Consider the following 18,298-nt stretch of genomic DNA (forward strand, 5'->3'; position numbering starts at 1 on the left):
ATCATTTATTAAAGGGCTTCTTAAAAACGTCTGAGCTAGACTTTAAAATTGCACTTACAGTTAGTTAAATTTTGCAGTCTTGATCATGGAAATTATCTGTGGATTTAAGTAATGCAGATACCAGTCTTATGTCCATAAACAGTCTACATCCTTTCTTGGGCTCTGACTGAAGTTTTGCTTTTTTCAAAATTGGAAGCATAAGTGAAAATAGAAGTGTGGAGCAGACTTAGTGTGTGATATATCCCTGCTTTTACTGAGAAGCTGTGCTTTCTCCACAGGCAGTCTGGCCATTTTATAGAGATGGCAGGCATCTCTATAAAGATCTTTAGGTTTCCTTTTGGAAATGTGACCTCTTACCTTCAGCACATCCTGAAGCATTTTACTCCATCTGAGATTAATGTGGCTCTTTGCGTCATTGCATATGTTTCCTTTCTTACTTTTCTATTCACCCATTATCTTTCCTCCTTTAAGGGGTGTCTTCTTCTTGCATTCTCTAGTCGCTGATCTACATATGGTATGAGTATATGAAGAGTTATGACATGAAAAGTCATTTGGATATATGACATATGATTATGAAGATTAATTTCTCTTTGTCACTTGCCATTCATATCTACTATGCATTTTAACAAGTTTTTCTGTTAGTAACATTGAAGCTAATTTTTCTAAGACTTTGAATATTTTCAGTGTATGTGCATGTGTATTATTGAGATTAATTATATTTCACAGGTTCTAATGGGTGTTAGAGCTGCATCAAATGGTTGGAGATTTAGTAAATTCTACGGTGATCAGGAACTGCCACCTTTCTTTAAAGTCAGATTTAGAGTAGTGATAAAGAGTTGGAAATCTGTTCTTGACAATTTAGGACAATTATATATGAATTAAAAAGGTATTTTAATATGGTAAAAAATAGAGCCTAACCATCAACATTTCCTTCCTACCTTCAAACACATGTGTTTAAAGTGCTTGTGGTAATATTTTACCACCTGTATATCATCTCCAACCAACATCAGATATAGGACACCAGAAATAGTTATTCTTTAGTGATAGATGACATAATGTTTGAGCTTTATAAGTTGCTTTGAGATTCTGTGAATAAATGTATACATATATTTCTGTGAATAAATGTATACATATATACAGAGAAAAATGTCAGATTCTACAAGCTACTTGTAATTTGGTAGTAATAGTATTTTAATTAAAATTTGTAGACTGTTGTCTGGTATCAAAATTTTTGCTACAATTTTTTGTTTTCAACTTAGTTCCTTCTCAAAGACTGTATTTAACTATGTTCCTTGGAGCTTCTGTGGCTTTTCTTCACTCCAAAAAGCTGTTAGTGATCTCCATTAGTGGAACAATAATCTTCTTTATCATCTACTGGGTAGCAGAAGAAATGAACAGCTATATTTATAATAAAGACACTGCATGGAAAAATTCCCACTAAGGTCTAAACAGGAAAAATACTTTATATGATCTTAATAAGTAGGAAAACTGTGCAATGAAATACAATAGGATGTGATTACTAGAAATAATCATTTCAAAATACATTTTCATATCTGGTAAATTACAATGATAACATTAGTGTGGTTCAAAATGTATTAATACAGTAACCCTGAATTGTATTCCAGAATATTTTGAAGATAAATATATATTTTGTGAGTTTCTTTGTAGACTAAAAGGAAAGATATTTAAAAGATCATAAATATATTTTAATTGAGAGCTGTTATTAAAGGCATATATGTCTACTAGAAGTCGAAGCCTTCAAAAAACATGTCCAGTGTCCAGATGATCATTTTATAGATTGAGGGAATCCATTCATCTACTTGACCACCATTGTATATGATGTGAAATCACATTTCATAATTATTACTCCATTTTTAAGATAAAATGAAGAGTAGTCACCCCCCAAAAAATCTCTTTTGCACAAATACAGTGTTTTACAGTTCTTTGGAACCAGTGAAATATAAGCATTGTCTGAAACCATGACTAGGCACAGTTAGAAGATCTCCAGATAACTTGCCAGGAGAGATTTTGCAAATTAGGTCCTGAAGCCATAAATACTCAACGGGGAGTCAGGGAATAAAATAGAGCACTAGGGAAAACTTGCTTGATAGACCATTTTTCTGAGCAGATGGGCTACTATGCTGAGCATAATTGCTGCTTTTTAAAGTTATTGTATTCATATTTGTGTGTAGAGAATTATAAGATTTCAATCTGGAAGTGGCAAAAGCACGGATAGTGTTGCTATTTCCAAACCTGAAGGGCAGTGCCTCCTGGCCAAATTTTGATGAAAAAAAAGCTTTTGAATCACATAAAAGCAATAAGGGTAATCTCAACATTTTTCTTCTTCTAGTGGTGGTGTATGAGATCCACGTATACACAGGCTTTAAACCCGGTGCTGAAACAGATTCGAATGTTTATATCAATCTTATTGGAACAAGAGGAGATACTGGCAAGAGGAAGCTCCATAGATCTAAGAATAATAATGTAAAATTTCTACATGGACAGGTGAAGTAAAAGCAGTACTGCGTCTTGTCAGAGAAATTGAATTATAGCTAGCAAAAAACTTCTTCAACAAACAAATATCTTTTTATTTACAAATTTATTCAAAAAGTTTTCAGTTTTGTCACATACATTTTGTATTCAAAATTACTTACACAATTCATTTTGTGAATAATTTCTATCTATTGGTTTTAAATGAATTGTTTATTGGGAGCATTAGATATTGGAATTTTAGTACTGTTGATTATTTGTATTAGACATATAGGCAAAATGGCAATGCAATAATTTTTCCTATCCTGAGCACGCTACTGTGAATCTCAGAATCAAGCACTAACTGCTTGTCCTTGATCATGTTTTCTAATCTGGGTATGAGAAACAAGGCAGATAGATAGGACTAGAAGGAAGATGTAATATAGAGAGGGCCAAATCAATTTGCAACAGAGCCTTGTTTCATGCTGAAAGAATTCAGTGTTGTCTGTTTAGAGTAATATAAAGACGGTATTCATTTTGGAAGGATTCAAAGGATCCTTACTGTTAGGCCAGGACCTACGTACAACACCAATATTCATTTTGCAAAAACAAAGAAAAAGAGTAACTCTTCCATGTGTTTATAGTTAATGTAGCTCTAGTTAATATATTTAGATTCCAGATTTTTATAATTTTCCTTGTATGGTTCTACAGATGGATATTTTCTTCATAAAGGCTGTCTCACTGGGAGACCTGGAGAAAGTTCTGATTAGCCATGATGGAACTGGTCCAGGTAGGATTTAAATTCCTAGCAACTAATCTGCTTTCAAGTCAAGTCATTTTTAAACACAGTACACTTTATTTATGTTGCATCGTTCTTAAAAATGTGACAGAAGGTCTTGCTGTGGTAAGAAGCCTTCCTGTGGACTAGTCACTATGATAGAATACAGTGGCTATGGTCAGCAAAGAAGGCATGAATTTGGTGTCAAATAATATAATTTCATTCTTTGTTTTCAATTTTGTTTGTAGTAGAGCACTATTTATGCAGACAGCATTTTAGGAAAAAATCATGAACTCTGTGGTTCAGTACCTCTATGGTACTGACAAAGGTAAAATGATCTTCCATTAGACAGACGAGTGAAGATAAGGATACCACAGAGTTAAAGATATTCAGTGCGATTAAAGATATTTCAGTATTACAAAACAGGGTTGGAATAAATAAAAAGTGCTATCTTTGCTGCTTTGGAGAATGGAATAAGACTTGATTATTTCATCTGTATTAGTCAAGTGTAGCTGTTACAGTGTTGCATTCAGATTGCAGGATTTTCATTAAAAAAGATAGAGATGAAAAAAAGATAAATGAGAAGAATTTGTTGCAAAAGACTTAGCAGTGCATCTCTAGAAGAAAGTAAATAATTTTTAAGAGCAGTGAAGATGTAAATGCTCCTAATATAGTGGACTAGTGTCTGTGAAAGGGTTAAACAAAGGGAATGATTTTTAATGCAATTCATGATCACAGTGGATTAGAAAACCACTTTTACTCTACCTTGTTCTGAAATAGCCTCAAGTAATGCCAAATATCCTGACTGTTTAAGGCTCAGAACACACCTGTGAGTATCACAATAGTGGCCTCATTAGGATGACATTGGTGAAAATTTGAGTCTTGTAGCTTTATAATTTGCTAAGATACGCAGTGATAGAGATGACCATATACTTGAGAGTTCTACATCCTAGTTATGATAAGACATATCCCAGAAGGCAGTATGGTAGAGCTTACCTTCACTCTATCCCCAGCATGCCATACCATGATCTCTTTCCCCTCCCTCATGCCTCCTTTAACAGGCAGTATAGACATATCAAATGGTTCGCAGAGCAAACCTGCCACCAGGCTCAGCTATCCTAAGTTTCTTTGAGAGGGGTTTCCAAAATCAGTGTTTATTGGTTGTCTAAGTAGGAAGATAGGTTGGTTTCTATTTAGAGGTTGGTAGGAAGATAGGTTGGTTCCAACATTTATGGCTGGGATATCAGGATTGTTCCTTTTGTTCAACACAGATCTTGCAGGCCTCTCTTGAACTATCTCCAAAACCAGCTCCAATTAAACTTGACCAGAAGTGGTCCTAGATAGAGCAAACCAGAAATAGTTGGTGAGCTAGGATGAAGACCAATTAGAGACCTAAACTTCTGAGGGGATGCAAGGGAGGAAAGTACATTCCTTTAGAGAGGGGGATGTTTTCTGTTTTAATCATATCTGTTTATCTGTTGCCTGAATGTTAGAGGCAGAAGGTCTTTAGTCTTGATTTGCAAACTGTCCCGGAATGATAAAGGGACTGTTCATCCTTTGCAGTAGGAGAGAAAGGGAAAACTCTATAAGGTTTACAGTCAGGAGTCAGGGTCAAATTTTTGCAATTTCTTTGGAAATACATGGTTGGAAAATGCCCTTGGAATCACCTGAATCATGTGTAGTTCTGACTTGCCAGATTACCTGGCCATGTACCATAAAACAGTGTAAGGTGCACTGGAAGATTTCTAGGTCAAGTGTAGATCTTTTCCCACAGCTACAATGACTGAAGAAAGGAAAGACAACAGACTTTTGGCTCTTGTCAAATGCAAGTTACTAGTTGATGAGTTTTTTTCTGCTGAAACTGCATTCTCCTCTAGAGGAACCTTTTGCATTTACACCAAAAGAGTTTGTCCTTTTTTTTTTTTTTTTTTGTCTTTTTTGTGCTGGTGAATACTGGCCTGACCAGTATTACAAGGCGAGGGCATCTGAGCATTGTTTCGTGCCAAAGTATTCACCTGAGGTATTCCCAATGATAGAGGAAGCTTGCAGAGCATCCCCATAGAGGAAGCTTGCAGAGCATCCCCATGTGCCCTGGGGCTAAAGTCTTTAAAAGGAAATACCATTTTACTCTATGCACTGTTCAGGCAGGCCTTCGCTATGGGACAGGGATTGCTGCCTTTTAGGGACTTCTAGAGCTGTGTGCAGCTGGGGAGGCAGAACACAAAGATGAATAGGTCAGTTGTTTGGCTCTGACCAGAACACTCCTCATGCTGCCTTGCTACAATGAACTGACAAATAATGGCACGATTCAAGCCATACCTCTTAAGAAATATCACAAGTTGTGAGTGGTGCAGACACATTAAGGACAAGATGTTTGAAAAGCACTTTGAAGGTTAACTGTAACAGTCACTAAGATGGTTATTGGAAATGATCTGAGAGAGCAAGATGGATGTGGTGTGGTTACTGCTGTTAGGGAGAGGGCCAATGCAGTAGGTGGCAGAGGCAAATTTACCATAGCTCTATTGCCCCAGGATCAACCAGTAGTGAGGCTGTGCAGGTATTCCCATAGGTACATACACATGCAGACATATAAAACATACACATAATATGTATACATATGTATATGTATGTATATATTTATACACAGTCAGTCACACAGACAGAGTCAGGAATGTGCAACACACACAAACAAAAACAGTACCAACTGCCTCATCCGGTCCCCCTTTCTGATGGATCGGAAAGTCTGGGAGAAATATATACATACATATATAAGTGTGTGTGCATGTGTGTGTATGCAGTATGGAGTCACAAGCATACTGACCAACAATCTGTTCACAATTAACCTGATCATTTTAATTCCTTTTTCTTCCATTTCTCTATGCTTGTTGTTGCCCACGCTACCTTGATATCTCCCTCCGCCCACTTTGGTTCCACTCCTAACCATACCGTAGCAAATCCTGTACAATTCCTACTGCTGTTGACTCACGGTGATGGGTTTCACATCTAGACCATGACAACTCTTCTTTGACAGCCCTGGGATAATATGAGATTTAATTAAATAACTACAATTAACATCTACAGAGATTGCCAAATTCTGTATACAGACATCTTGTACTGCTTTACTGAAAACTAGATGCAGAACTCAATGTAACAAAACACAGAAGTTAGAGGAAGACTGAGAGAATCAAAAGCAATAATTTGCTTACATAGTCACATAGGTATTTGATGTTCAGTAATAAATGCTTTTATTAGTGAACAATATAAGCATTTTTAAAAATTATAAGCACTTGTCAGCTTTATTTTTTTTTTCTTCCTGTACCTGGGAAGGATCTGAAAAAAACAAGTAGGTTGGGAAGAAATCCATGACTGTGCAGGTACTGTTCTGTCCTCGAACCAAGTCTGGACCAATGCCCTGTCCACTATGCTTTGGAAAATCTATCCCTCTGATAAATCAAATTTGTAAACATTATTTTATTCTGGCAATGTAATAGGGCAGTAGCAATCATACACCAATGTATTTTAATACAATGCTGATGGATAGGTTTTTTTTTGCTTGAATCGTAATCTGAGAAAATGATGTCTATTTTGTCTTGTTTTTTACTATTTACATCGCTAATATGTACAAATCACATAGCATCTGAAAGTGCGTTACTGCTTGTGTAACTTTACTGATAGAAAATGGATCTCTGGTCTATCACAAAGTTGCAGGTAGAAGGTGAGTAAGCCCAATGGGAAGCCTGTAAAATGCATAGGTGCTTTGTGGTTTCCATGCTGTATAGATATAAATTGTTCCCACTGCAAGACCAAAAGAAAATTCTTTGTGCAGTTTCTTGGGCAAGGGGTTTAAAGAGTGTTCAATAAATTTTACACTTCATATTTTAAAAAACAGATTTTGCAAAGAATGTCCTTTCCTCTCTTTATAGAGGGCAAAGGAAAACAAAAGCATGCCCTTGAAACTTAGGCTTTAAAAATGCAAATTTGAAAAGCTTTCTGAAGAGGCTTATCACATGTCCAGAACACCTTCTGTTTGTTTTCAGCAAACTTGTTTTTATCAGAATTTGTTAATCTAATGCTCATGCAGATTTATGCAGTATTTTGACTTTGTAGTGTATTTAAACAAGCATATACTGTAAAAGCTGGAGCATATATTTTCAGAAGCTAAGACAGAACACAAGGAGATGAGAACAATAGATATTAATGGTCTGCTAATTGATACTGTTATATGCAATACCAATTTAATTCTCAGAGGACCAAGAATTCAGTTTCTCACACAGATCTCAATAGCACGAGCAGGTTTTCCCTCTGTGCCTGATCACAAGGAGTCAAAAGATGTAGGCTGGAACATGGATGTTCACATTCATGTTCAGTTCACAGAAATATGAATATACTTCTCTCCAAGCAAAAAAAAAATCCACTTCCTTTTGAATTAAAATGCAACAAAGCAAGGAAGAATGCTCTACCTCTTTCAAGAGATGTAGAATGATAAAGCTTTCACTGTGTTAATTTATATCATCCATGCAAGTTCTGCCCTGATGGGATCTGCTTTTTTTCTGAAAAAAAAATTAAAAATATTTTAAAAATACATTTTTTTAAATGATAAACCTTTGACATGTCAATACAGGCAATGGATGGTTCCTGGATAAGATCGTCATCAAACATGAAGAAGGAAAGGAAGCTCAAGAGGTTGTATTTCCTTGTAATAGGTATGTCATTCGCGAAGAAAGAGAGTTACTTTGTTAATCTGACAGAAGCCTAAGGAAAACATTGCAGAACTGGCATGTGCATACAATGTAGAAATATGGGCAATCCTCCAGAATTTTTCAATGGACGTGAAACACAAAATTTAGATCTTGAAGTCAAACAATGAAGGTTCCTGGTTGTTATGGGAAGGAGTCATAGTATAAAGCAAAGAAAACCAAAACTGAATGTTGCATAGGAGGAAAAACACATTGATCTTTTCTTTATCCATCTCTCTATCTATCTATGTATCTACAGAGATCATGAAAATAAATATAATTTAATTTCTCTCTCTTATAAAAAGTATTATGTGGCAAGATATAGTTATATGGATTTCAGTCTTTTTCTCTTTCTTGGGCACTGAAGACATTACACACAAGTCACAGAATCACAGAATGGCTGAGGTTGAAGTGGACCTTTGGAGATCTAGTCCATGTCCAGTGTCACCTAGAGCACATTGCGCAGAATTGCAGCAAGGCGGATTCTGAATATCTGCAGAGAAGGAGAATCCGCAACCTCTCTGGGCAGCCTGTTCCAGTGCTCTGTCACCCTCACAGTATTTTTTTTTCTTCAAATTTAGGCAGAACTACAAGTGTTTCAGTTTGCCCATTGCCTCTTGTCCTGTTGTTGGCCACCACTGAAAATAGTCTGGAACCATCCCCTTGACACCTTCCCTTAAGATATTTGTACAAACTGATAAGATCCCCACTCAGCCTTCTTTTCTCTAGGCTAGACAGCCTGAGCTTTCTCAGTCTCTTCCCATAGGAGAGATGCTCCTGTCCCCTAATCATCTTTGTAGCCCTGCGCAGAACTCTTTTAAATATTGGAAATCTTTGGAATGAGCTTTGATTGTAGATGCAAATAATTGTTAAAACTCCTTCTAAAGAGAGCTGAAATGTGTCTTTTCACTTAGAAAATAGCTACTTCTCTATCTTACTAAGTATAGGATTTTGCTGCCATGGGCAAAACTGAAAGAAATAAATGTCCAAATCTCTATTCTAGCAGTTACTAAAGTTCCATATTTTGTGAATTTAGTTTACATGGCCGATATATTTTTCCATGTTAATTTGGGAATTGTGTCTTACATTCACGAAAATTCTTAGAAGCTCTGAAGATAACTATTTCATTAGGAATCTCTTCTGGTTACAAAAAGCTGCATTTTAATTTGCAAGATTGCTGGAAGTGATTAGCTAAGAACCATTTGCTCTTCTGAAAACTATTACTCCGATGATCAAGTTTTTGTTTTATTTTTACTTTTTGGCTATTAGGCTGTTTAATTGGTTTGGTGTGCAGTTGAAGATGGTCATTGGAAAAGTAGACAAATGAGACAATTTTTTTTTTAATCAATGCAGATTTTATGAGACTTTTCAAAAGGGAGGGCTACTTAGTGAAGAGTCTGAGCTTGATATAAAACTTCCTTCTCAAAAGGAAATTATTAAGCTTTTGGAAAAAGATTAGAGGCATTATGCATAAACCTAGCAGGGTTTTGCCATTCTTTGTCTACAGATTAAGTGCTGCCAGTGCGTCAAAGTTCGTATTTTTAGAAACTACTAGTGATCCTTTTCGTTCTTAAAAGGGGATGAAGACATAGTTCACAAAAGTTAATCAAAATACTTATTAAAACAATAGTTGAAATACATTGTAATCTAGTCTTCATGCACAAGAGAGTTATTCACATAATTTTATTATATGTAAGTAATTAAATGGATACGGATATGGATATGAATATGGATATGGATATGGATACTTGGGTTTGAACAAAAGCTACATCAGCTTGGAACCTGAATAGAATGGAACCTGATAGAACATATTTATTTACAAATAAGGAAGACTTTTAATGAATGTAAAGTGTTATGATATCAGCAAGGAGGATCAAATGAAGGACTACGAGTGTATTTTTGTAATTAAATGAACTTTAAGAAAAATTACTCTAATCCATCGGTATGAAAGAAAAGAGAAGGAAATTCACTTCATTGGTGACTACTTATAAAAGCTCTAGAAACCTCCAGACCTGAGATCTGGAATACTCCTCCCATGAGTTATATGATATTTTAAGTAGAAAAAACTGAACATCACAGGTTTTACACCATTCCCTCAAAAGTCCCTTAGGACTTTGTATGGTGTTAACTTCCATGCAAATTTCTATTTTGTGCTGGTCATAGAGTGAACTGAATTCTCCATGAACATGAATAATGCTAACTATGACGAAAGTATAAAATGAAATTAGTTATGTGAAGAATTTTCTGGATGTATTTTGGTTTACAAAAATTGTTGAAGAGAGTGAAGGTAACTATGAGATCTCTTGTAGCATAAATGACAATTGCTATTAATCAGATTATTTTTGTTTTACAATGAAAGATGGTTAGATGAATACCAAGATGATGGGAGAACACAACGAGAGCTAACTGCCGAAAGTAAGTATTTTATTACATATTATAGTATATACTTGGTATATACCATCACTTATGAAGAAAAGTGATAATAAAACTTGCTCACATAAAACTTTTTTGGTTTTCATATTTTAGAATATAGCAATTCAAAGAAGGAATTCTCCAAAGGTAAGAATTGTTTTCTACATCAATTCTTTTGTCTATTTAACCTCCAGATTAGTATTAAGTGGCAAATAAGTGGAGCAGACTGGCTTCCTTGACATATGTGTAAACAATCAACTATGAGAAAATGAGAAATCATCTGGTAAAGATCTATGGAAATGACAAGTCTTTTAAAGTAATTAAGATAAAAATGCTTCTCTCAAACTATATCTCTTTTTCTTTCTGTCCCTATTATTCTATCCCCAAATCAGATAGAAATTTCTCAGAGAAGAGATTCAAGTATTGCTTTGTTTATCCCACTGCTACGGTCACTTAATATATTGAATCCCTTAGCAAACAACAGCAACTTGAAAAAAAATTGTTGTGGAATGATGGTGGAAGCATTTTCAGGTCAAAATCCACCAGGGTATAGAGGTTTAGATTCCACATCTGTTAATGAAACTAAATGCAGTAATGCAGTAATGTGATTGACAAGGGCTGCCTGAGTTAAAAAAACATGTTAAGAAAAAAACTAACCATCCTGCTTAATTATTTACCTAGAAAGACATTGTGAAAGGCTAGTACCTCCCAAGTGCTTAATATTTGGGATGCTATCTTTACATTTTTCCTCAGTCATAAAAGAGAAACAGGCTAATACCAGTTTCTTTATGAACATTTAACTGTAAGTGCATATTCTGTGTAACTGTGTCTGGGAAAACTATGGAAGAAACTAAAGTAAAAGAAGTAATATTTTCATTTACCTCTGAACATGGTGATTTGCCCTTTGTAGGATGTCCTGAATTTTCAGTCTAATTCCTCTTCTCCTGAAAATGAAATCTCTTGCATTCAATCAAACAGATTGGCAAACAGTTTCACTGTTCCAGTGTGTAATTGCTTTTACAAGAGGAGGCTGATTAATTCAGGTAAAGACTTTGCTATAGAGAAATCTGTTTTTCACAAGAGTGACTTGGAATTGGATCCTGCATTCTGTTAAGCACACACTTCAGATGCATCCAGAGTATCTGTTTCACACTATATTCAGAAAATAAACCATATTTTGGTAACAATATCTTTTTTTTTCCAATGCAGCTTCATTCTTTGTCATGTCGCAATAAGCAGTCACAGATGCACAATCTGCTAAGAGCTTGTGCATGTCAAGAAGAATATGCCACAATATTTTGCTTATGAAAAGAAATGAGTGACTCATCCTTAATCTGTTAGTGAAAGTGTCAAAGTGTCCAGGAAAACCCCAAAATTGTATGCATATTTATTAGGATGACACTTGAGGTTCCAAATAATAAAGAATTTAAGAAAGAGAGCATTTGATAGAGGGTATTCTGCCAAATATGAATATATTAGGTTAACTTGAACTCCTCTTTTGTCATCTTTTATTTACCCAGGAACTCACTTCAGTGAGGAACAGAGATCACGCTTTTGATGCCTTATGTAAAAGAGCTGATGAGTAGAACAGATCTAAGCTTTGCTACTTTTTATTTTGTGTTCTCTTGCTGGTTTTCTTGTAGATCTTGCCCATGAAAAGGCTGAGCTTATAGGAATGTGTCCAGCAAAATAGTCTAGAAAGGTGTCTTGTACACAGTTCTGTGTCAATCCTTCATGATACCGCACTAGGGCTACAGAAAATTCCAGAGATGCAGAATCTAGGAAGAAAAAGTGTTTGCCTTAAATTCTCCCTACAGGTGTAACAGTGATTTCAGATGGTTTAAGGCAGATAATAGTAACAGGCAGTCCCATTCACAGTGGAAGTCAAAACTTTGCATGTATGATACATTTGCTGAATATAAGGCAAGCGGTAGAGTACTCACATTATGAAGCCAATATTTGTGTATTCATGTGATCAGATTCCGTGACAGCCCCTCACTGCAAGTATAGTCATACTTCAGTGCTGTTTAGTAATTCCCAGAATAGCAATCAGTGTGCTTAGGTCAGGGCTAAGATTTACAAACAAAATGCTCTGAAGGTAGAAATCACTCTGATGATAGAAATCTCATTTTCAACCACTGCTCAACCACTCAACCAAAGAGTAGAGTTTGAAAGTTGTGTTTGCTAGGTAGGTTTCTTGGGGTCTTACAGTTCTTTTTCAGCCAAGCTGGAATTTTGCCAACTTTAATGAAGCAGAAATTCCAGATGCCTATAAATGCTGCTAATGTCTATGGATTCTGCCTAAATGTGGTAGATCTGTATCAGCTTCTCTCATCATCATCTATAGATTGTGGAGGCACTCTATCAAGTTAAACACAGCAGCAAAATTATTTACACTCTCTTGATCCCTCCACATATACTTGATGCAAGACAAAAAGATCTAAAGATGATCATGTAGGTATAGAAGACAGACAGCTACTCTCCGTTGTTCTGTGGGAAAATGGGAGTTTTCATCCCTTACTAAAATTGTCTTATAATGTTGGGAAATATTATAGTTCCTCTTCCCTCCTTCTCTCTCTCTCTCTCTCTTCCCCGCCCCCTGCCCCCTTCAAGACAGGGGGACTATCAAAATAGTACATAGTAATGGATTTTCTTACAAAGCAAAGAGACAAGACATAGCATGCTACAATGTTGTCTATACTGCAGTCAGTTAAAAGGAGCTGAATCCCAGCAGTGTGAATCACAGGGTGCTCTGAGGTGCTGTGGGCTTTTGTGGGTGATGTATAAAATACACTTCAACATCAGTGAAAATGGTTCAGTTCATAGATATTTACAGGTTAGAACTTCTTGTGTCATGAAAGGTTGTTAGCATTAAGACATACAGACAATTCATAAGAGAGAATATAAAGTAATTTATCTCTGTAAGTCCATTAAAATAAAATAAATAAATTAATAAATAAAAGAAGAAATCCATGCCTTGTGAGTTTTGGTAATGGAGTAAGAATAATCACAGAATCCCCCAAACATAAATAGCTTTGTCCTGCTTTTAAAAATCAAGGGCAGTATACAGTATATATTGCCAGGTAGTGTCTGAATTCCCTAATTAACACAGTCTCACGGCGTGCCTCAAAATCCGGCAAGACAGGTGGAACAAGCAACCAAATTTCTACAATTTCCATGAACTAAGCAACCTACTTCTACATCTAGCAAAGTGTGATTAACATTTTAGCTCTTAAGCCCAAAAAACACCAGTAATTTGTAACTGGAGTATTATGACCCCAACCGGTGGTAGCAATTCTCTAGCAATGTAAAAGCTGTTCTCAATAAAAAAAAAAAAAAAGAAAAGAAAAAAAAAGAAAAGAAAAGAAAAGAAAAGAAAGAAAATCAAATCCTCCTCCTTTTTTTTTTTTTTTTTTTTTTTTTTTGAATGAGCTTACAAAATATTAACTCTATATTTTACCCAATTTGCTATACACAGAAGTCACTGCGGGTTTGACTTTTCCCAATAACGCTGCAAGCATCTTCCAGATTCCAAAGTGGTAGTTAAAAGGCTTTCTGGAAGAATTTTATTACAGTTGATCCTATTTCATTTCTTAAAGTCAAGAAAGGACTCACGCATCTCTGGAGTAACATGAAATAAGAGCTTTGGTTGTATTATTTTGGAAAAGAGAGAATTCTGACTTTTTTTTTCATGGAAGTCTATTTCCCCTCTGTCTTTCATTTAAGCAATTCTCATACAGATGTCTCAAAGAAAATGGCTATAGCTTTGCACATAGCCTAAAAGTAAGAAAACATACTAAAACTAATCACTTTGAAATGAATCTAATGTGGATCAGCGACATCAGGAGAAAAGTATCTTTTTTTTATGTGGCCTTACATATGAAGTGCAGAAAAGGACATACTCAGGCTCAGTTATCTAATTTTCAGGTGTTAGTGAAATATTTGAAATTTTCTGAAAATAGATAGTCACTGAAACAAATAGGTATTTGCACTCAGTTTCTTTTTTAGTGTAGCCATCTTTACCGAGTAGCTGTCTAAGGGAATATAGTATTACACCAAATGTTCTTTTCTTACTCTGGCATGAGCAGGTTGAAATGAGTGTGCTCAACTGAGAGAAAATGCAGTCAATCTGGGTTAGCTCAGTGACCAAGTTTTGGAAGCATTAAAAGTAAATGCAAGCGAACAAGCAGTCACAGATGCTAAGAGGCCTTAAATCTGTTAACCACTGATTCATTTCCTGGAAAACTTCCAATTGGTGTCTTAACTTTTCTTCTGAAATAATAATTAAAATGTAATCATGGATATTAATTAAAATAAATCACATTGCCTGAAATCCATTCTCCAATCATGCTGCTTCTTGGATGAGGAAACAGACAGATATGCACCCTTGCTTTCTCTTAACTTAGGGCTTGCTCTTTCCTAAAGCAGAAGAGAATTGCAGAGAGAAAATAAAAGCTCACCAGGGAGCAAATGATAATGAAAAATTATCTTAATTTCCCCTATGCTGTGTACCTGTGATGCCCTTCAAAATGGAAGTAGCTTACATGGCCCATGGTTGGAGTGGATAAGAGGTTCAGGGCTACAGTGGGAGTCTTTGTAAGAATTTGAATTTGTAAGCCCTAGAGTAGTCAGAAATGGCAGAAGCTCAAAGGATGTTTGACTTCACCAAGTGTGACACCCTAAAGGGTACCACATGCCAACCTGGCACAGGGAGATAAAATTCAAAGCTGGCATACATTTTAAACAACAAAAGTTCCTCATTAGGCAAAGTGTGACTCATTCCTGGAAATGACCTCAAAAAAGAGTTCAGATGGAAAGATCCTTTCAGCTATTATCTTACTCGGTGGACTGCCTGGGATATGTGTATTTGCCTGCTGTTTTGTAACCGAGCCCAGAAGAATCAGAGAACAGTCAAACGTAATGCAGAAAAAGCTTTTATAACAAGGGGAAAATAGAATAAGCTATATAAAACATGTGCAAAGAACAGGGGGAAAAATCATAGAGAGAACAATGAAACATGTTTTCCCCCAATCTCAATTCCAAACAGCTGCAGGAAATCAAAACTTAAGAATAAAGCTCATGGCACTTTAAGAAAAAAAAATCATATCCACTTTATATATGTTACATTAAAAATTATTCTGCTGACTTATTCCATTGTAGGCTTACACACATTCATGAAATAATTCTCTTTCCTAATAATTCCATAAGCAAATTATGTTTGTATTTGGCAGTCTAAACACAGGACTTTGGTTTCCTTTCACTGTTAAGTTCTCTTTGCCATGTAGAAGCAAGTGTCTTTTCTGGGGAAAAAAAAAATCAATTTGAATTCAGGTGAAGATTTACATTCAACTAGTTAATTATCTTTCTAGTGTACAATGTCCATCTCAGACATATTTTTTCCATATCTTGAATGATTTTCTGCTGCATTTTGAACAGGAATAATTAATCCTTTCTCATACACATTCTTGGTTGCATTCTGGATTTACAAGTGTTATTATGACTATGTGTCATCTATCAAAAAGAATCTGTGAAAGGCTAATCCATGGGCAGAGGTAAATGAAAGCCGTTCTTTTGAATTAACTAGATTTTGGATTGGACTATAATGAACAACCTTATTTTACAAATAAGCAAACAGCATGACAGATTAGGTTAAAAATATTGGAGAAAGAGATTTAATTTTTATTATTTGACTTGACTAGTTGTGTATTCTAGCCAGTAGTTTTTAAGAATGGATCATATATTAATGATGACTAAACTCATGTCTTCTCTTTCATATTACATGCATAAACACTTAAAGGACTAAAATAAAATAAATAAATTATTGCAATTAAAGCAACTAATTTTTTATAGAGAATGCAAAAATCTAGCCAAAGATTGTTTTTCCTTGATATTAATTTCTGCTTGTATGCTCACTTCAAGTCTTATTTAAATTATAATATTGTTCAAAGAAGGAATGTGTGTCTGTTTTTATAAAATAGTATGTAAATTCATAGTATGTAAATTGTAGTAACAATAATAATGAGGAAATTAATTACAGTCCTCCCTTGATATGAAATATGTGATGATGTTTCTATTTTATTTAGGACAACAGTGGAGGGTGCAGGTTCAAACAGATGGAGATTCCCCAGAGCCACAGGAGTGTAAAAGAACCCTTGTGATTTATGGCTCGAAAGGCAAAAGTGATGACCTTCTGCTTTCTCCACGAAACCCAGGATACGTGTGTTTTCTACCAAAAGCAACAGACGAATTCATTGTAAGTCGTAAATATACAGTATTACAGAGAGATTATCATGATATTCCCTTCCCACCAAAGGATATGTGCATATATATGGAATGCTAGTTTGCTTGCTACAAATGACTTTTGCTTGCTTTTTATTACTTTTTATTTACAAAGATGGAATGATTTAATTTTAGATTTTGAACCATCTGATGCTTGTAGATCTATTTTACTGGAGTCAGCTCTGCAGTTCTCTTTGGATTTTCAGTGCCTTCAAGAATATGAATCAAGGGGATAAATGATCCCTTTTGTATAATTTATTACATTCACCATATCTTCTCTTGTATTTTTTCAATTCTCTAAAGAATCCTGAGTTGCAGTTTATATGAAAGGCAATAACCATCATTTGAGAATGCAGAACATGAAGGATTTGGACAGTATGCCTAGAGGACATAAGTGGGCTTTTCATTCCCTTCACAGTCTTTGTAAAGCCATCCCCACTTCCTCCAATGTAGTTCTGTCTGTCAGAGCGGCAGGTACATAGGATTTTTCTGGATAATTGTATATCACAGGAGAAAGCATTCAAGCCTATGAGCTCTGAAGCAATAATGTAATTGAAAGCAACCCTAACATAGTTCTAACTATCTGTACACCTCACTCTTATCTTGCCATTTTGAGAGGATTCATCTAAGGCATCTTTTAAATGCCCAAATTCTGTCCTGACTTTCTAAGCTAAGGCACTGCAAATTCTGTTGATTGGCATGGAAATGCAGCTTCTAGACAGTCAAAAGAAAGAACCAGTCTGCATTCACAGCAGTTTTATAAAGCTCAGAAAAATCATTTAAATGGCTGCAATAAACATTTGGAAACAAAGACAAAACTACGTAGAGAAAATGTTTTCAAGCAGCTGTATCAGAGCTTCATCATAATGACCTGATCCAGGCTGAATTTTTAAGTTAAATAACAAGCTAACATAATTTAGGAACTTTAGAGGGAGTAAATGACAAGATAATGACACTTGCTAAAGACAAGAAAGCAGCTGCTTATCAGAAAACAGACTGAGCAACAAAAGGATCTTCCTAACTCATCGACATAAACTAGAGAGGTCAATAGAGGCAGTCTTGTGTGTGGAACAGACACACAAGCTGGCTGGATTTTGGAAAGCATCATTCCATAAAGCAGACCTCTACTGCATCCAAATTTTCAGTAATTTCCAAAGCGTCATGTATTGCTTGTTAAGATCACCTAATTTCAGTGACAATGTACGCTATGTATCTGTCTGGTTGTTTGGCCTATTCTACCATTCCTTCTACCATAGTACCCTATTCTATCTTAATGGGGTTCTATCCTAATGCTTCTTTAAACGCGTGTTCATAACTTGGATTGGCTTTGGGTTAGTGCCTGTATTTTTGTCCTTGGCTTTGTTGCTTTTTATACTATCTGAGCATTGTTTATTGCGTCTGAAATTTTATGTCTTTGCTGTGCTGCTTACGGAGCTGCTTACAGGGCTTGTTCTTAGGAGGCCAGAGTAACAAACCTGTTATAAGTGCTTAGGGTTTTGCAGATATCTTCAGAAACCACCTTTTGCAGAACGAGTTCTGCTAATAAATCTAGTTTCCTTTTACTCTTTCTTTATTTGTACTTACTAAAGCTATTTGTAATACAAAAGAACCTTTTCCCACTGCA

General features: G+C 35.5%; 1 protein-coding gene across 1 annotated transcript in view; it reads left to right on the top strand.

The window, feature by feature from the left end:
• The window catches only part of LOC104575099 (RP1 axonemal microtubule associated), a 166,632-nt gene that overhangs the window by 75,857 nt on the left and 72,477 nt on the right, over window positions 1–18,298 (top strand). Inside the window, exons 26-31 of the mRNA XM_088540133.1 lie at window positions 2,351–2,505; window positions 3,181–3,259; window positions 7,869–7,950; window positions 10,343–10,398; window positions 10,510–10,542; window positions 16,479–16,648. Coding sequence (XP_088396259.1) covers window positions 2,351–2,505; window positions 3,181–3,259; window positions 7,869–7,950; window positions 10,343–10,398; window positions 10,510–10,542; window positions 16,479–16,648 — 575 coding nt within the window. The remainder of the gene's footprint in view (window positions 1–2,350; window positions 2,506–3,180; window positions 3,260–7,868; window positions 7,951–10,342; window positions 10,399–10,509; window positions 10,543–16,478; window positions 16,649–18,298) is intronic.

The sequence above is a fragment of the Tinamus guttatus genome, unplaced genomic scaffold (assembly GCF_059628265.1).
Source record: "Tinamus guttatus ecotype Peru unplaced genomic scaffold, ASM5962826v1 Tinamus_guttatus_pri_ptg000056l, whole genome shotgun sequence".
Taxonomy (NCBI): domain Eukaryota; kingdom Metazoa; phylum Chordata; class Aves; order Tinamiformes; family Tinamidae; genus Tinamus; species Tinamus guttatus.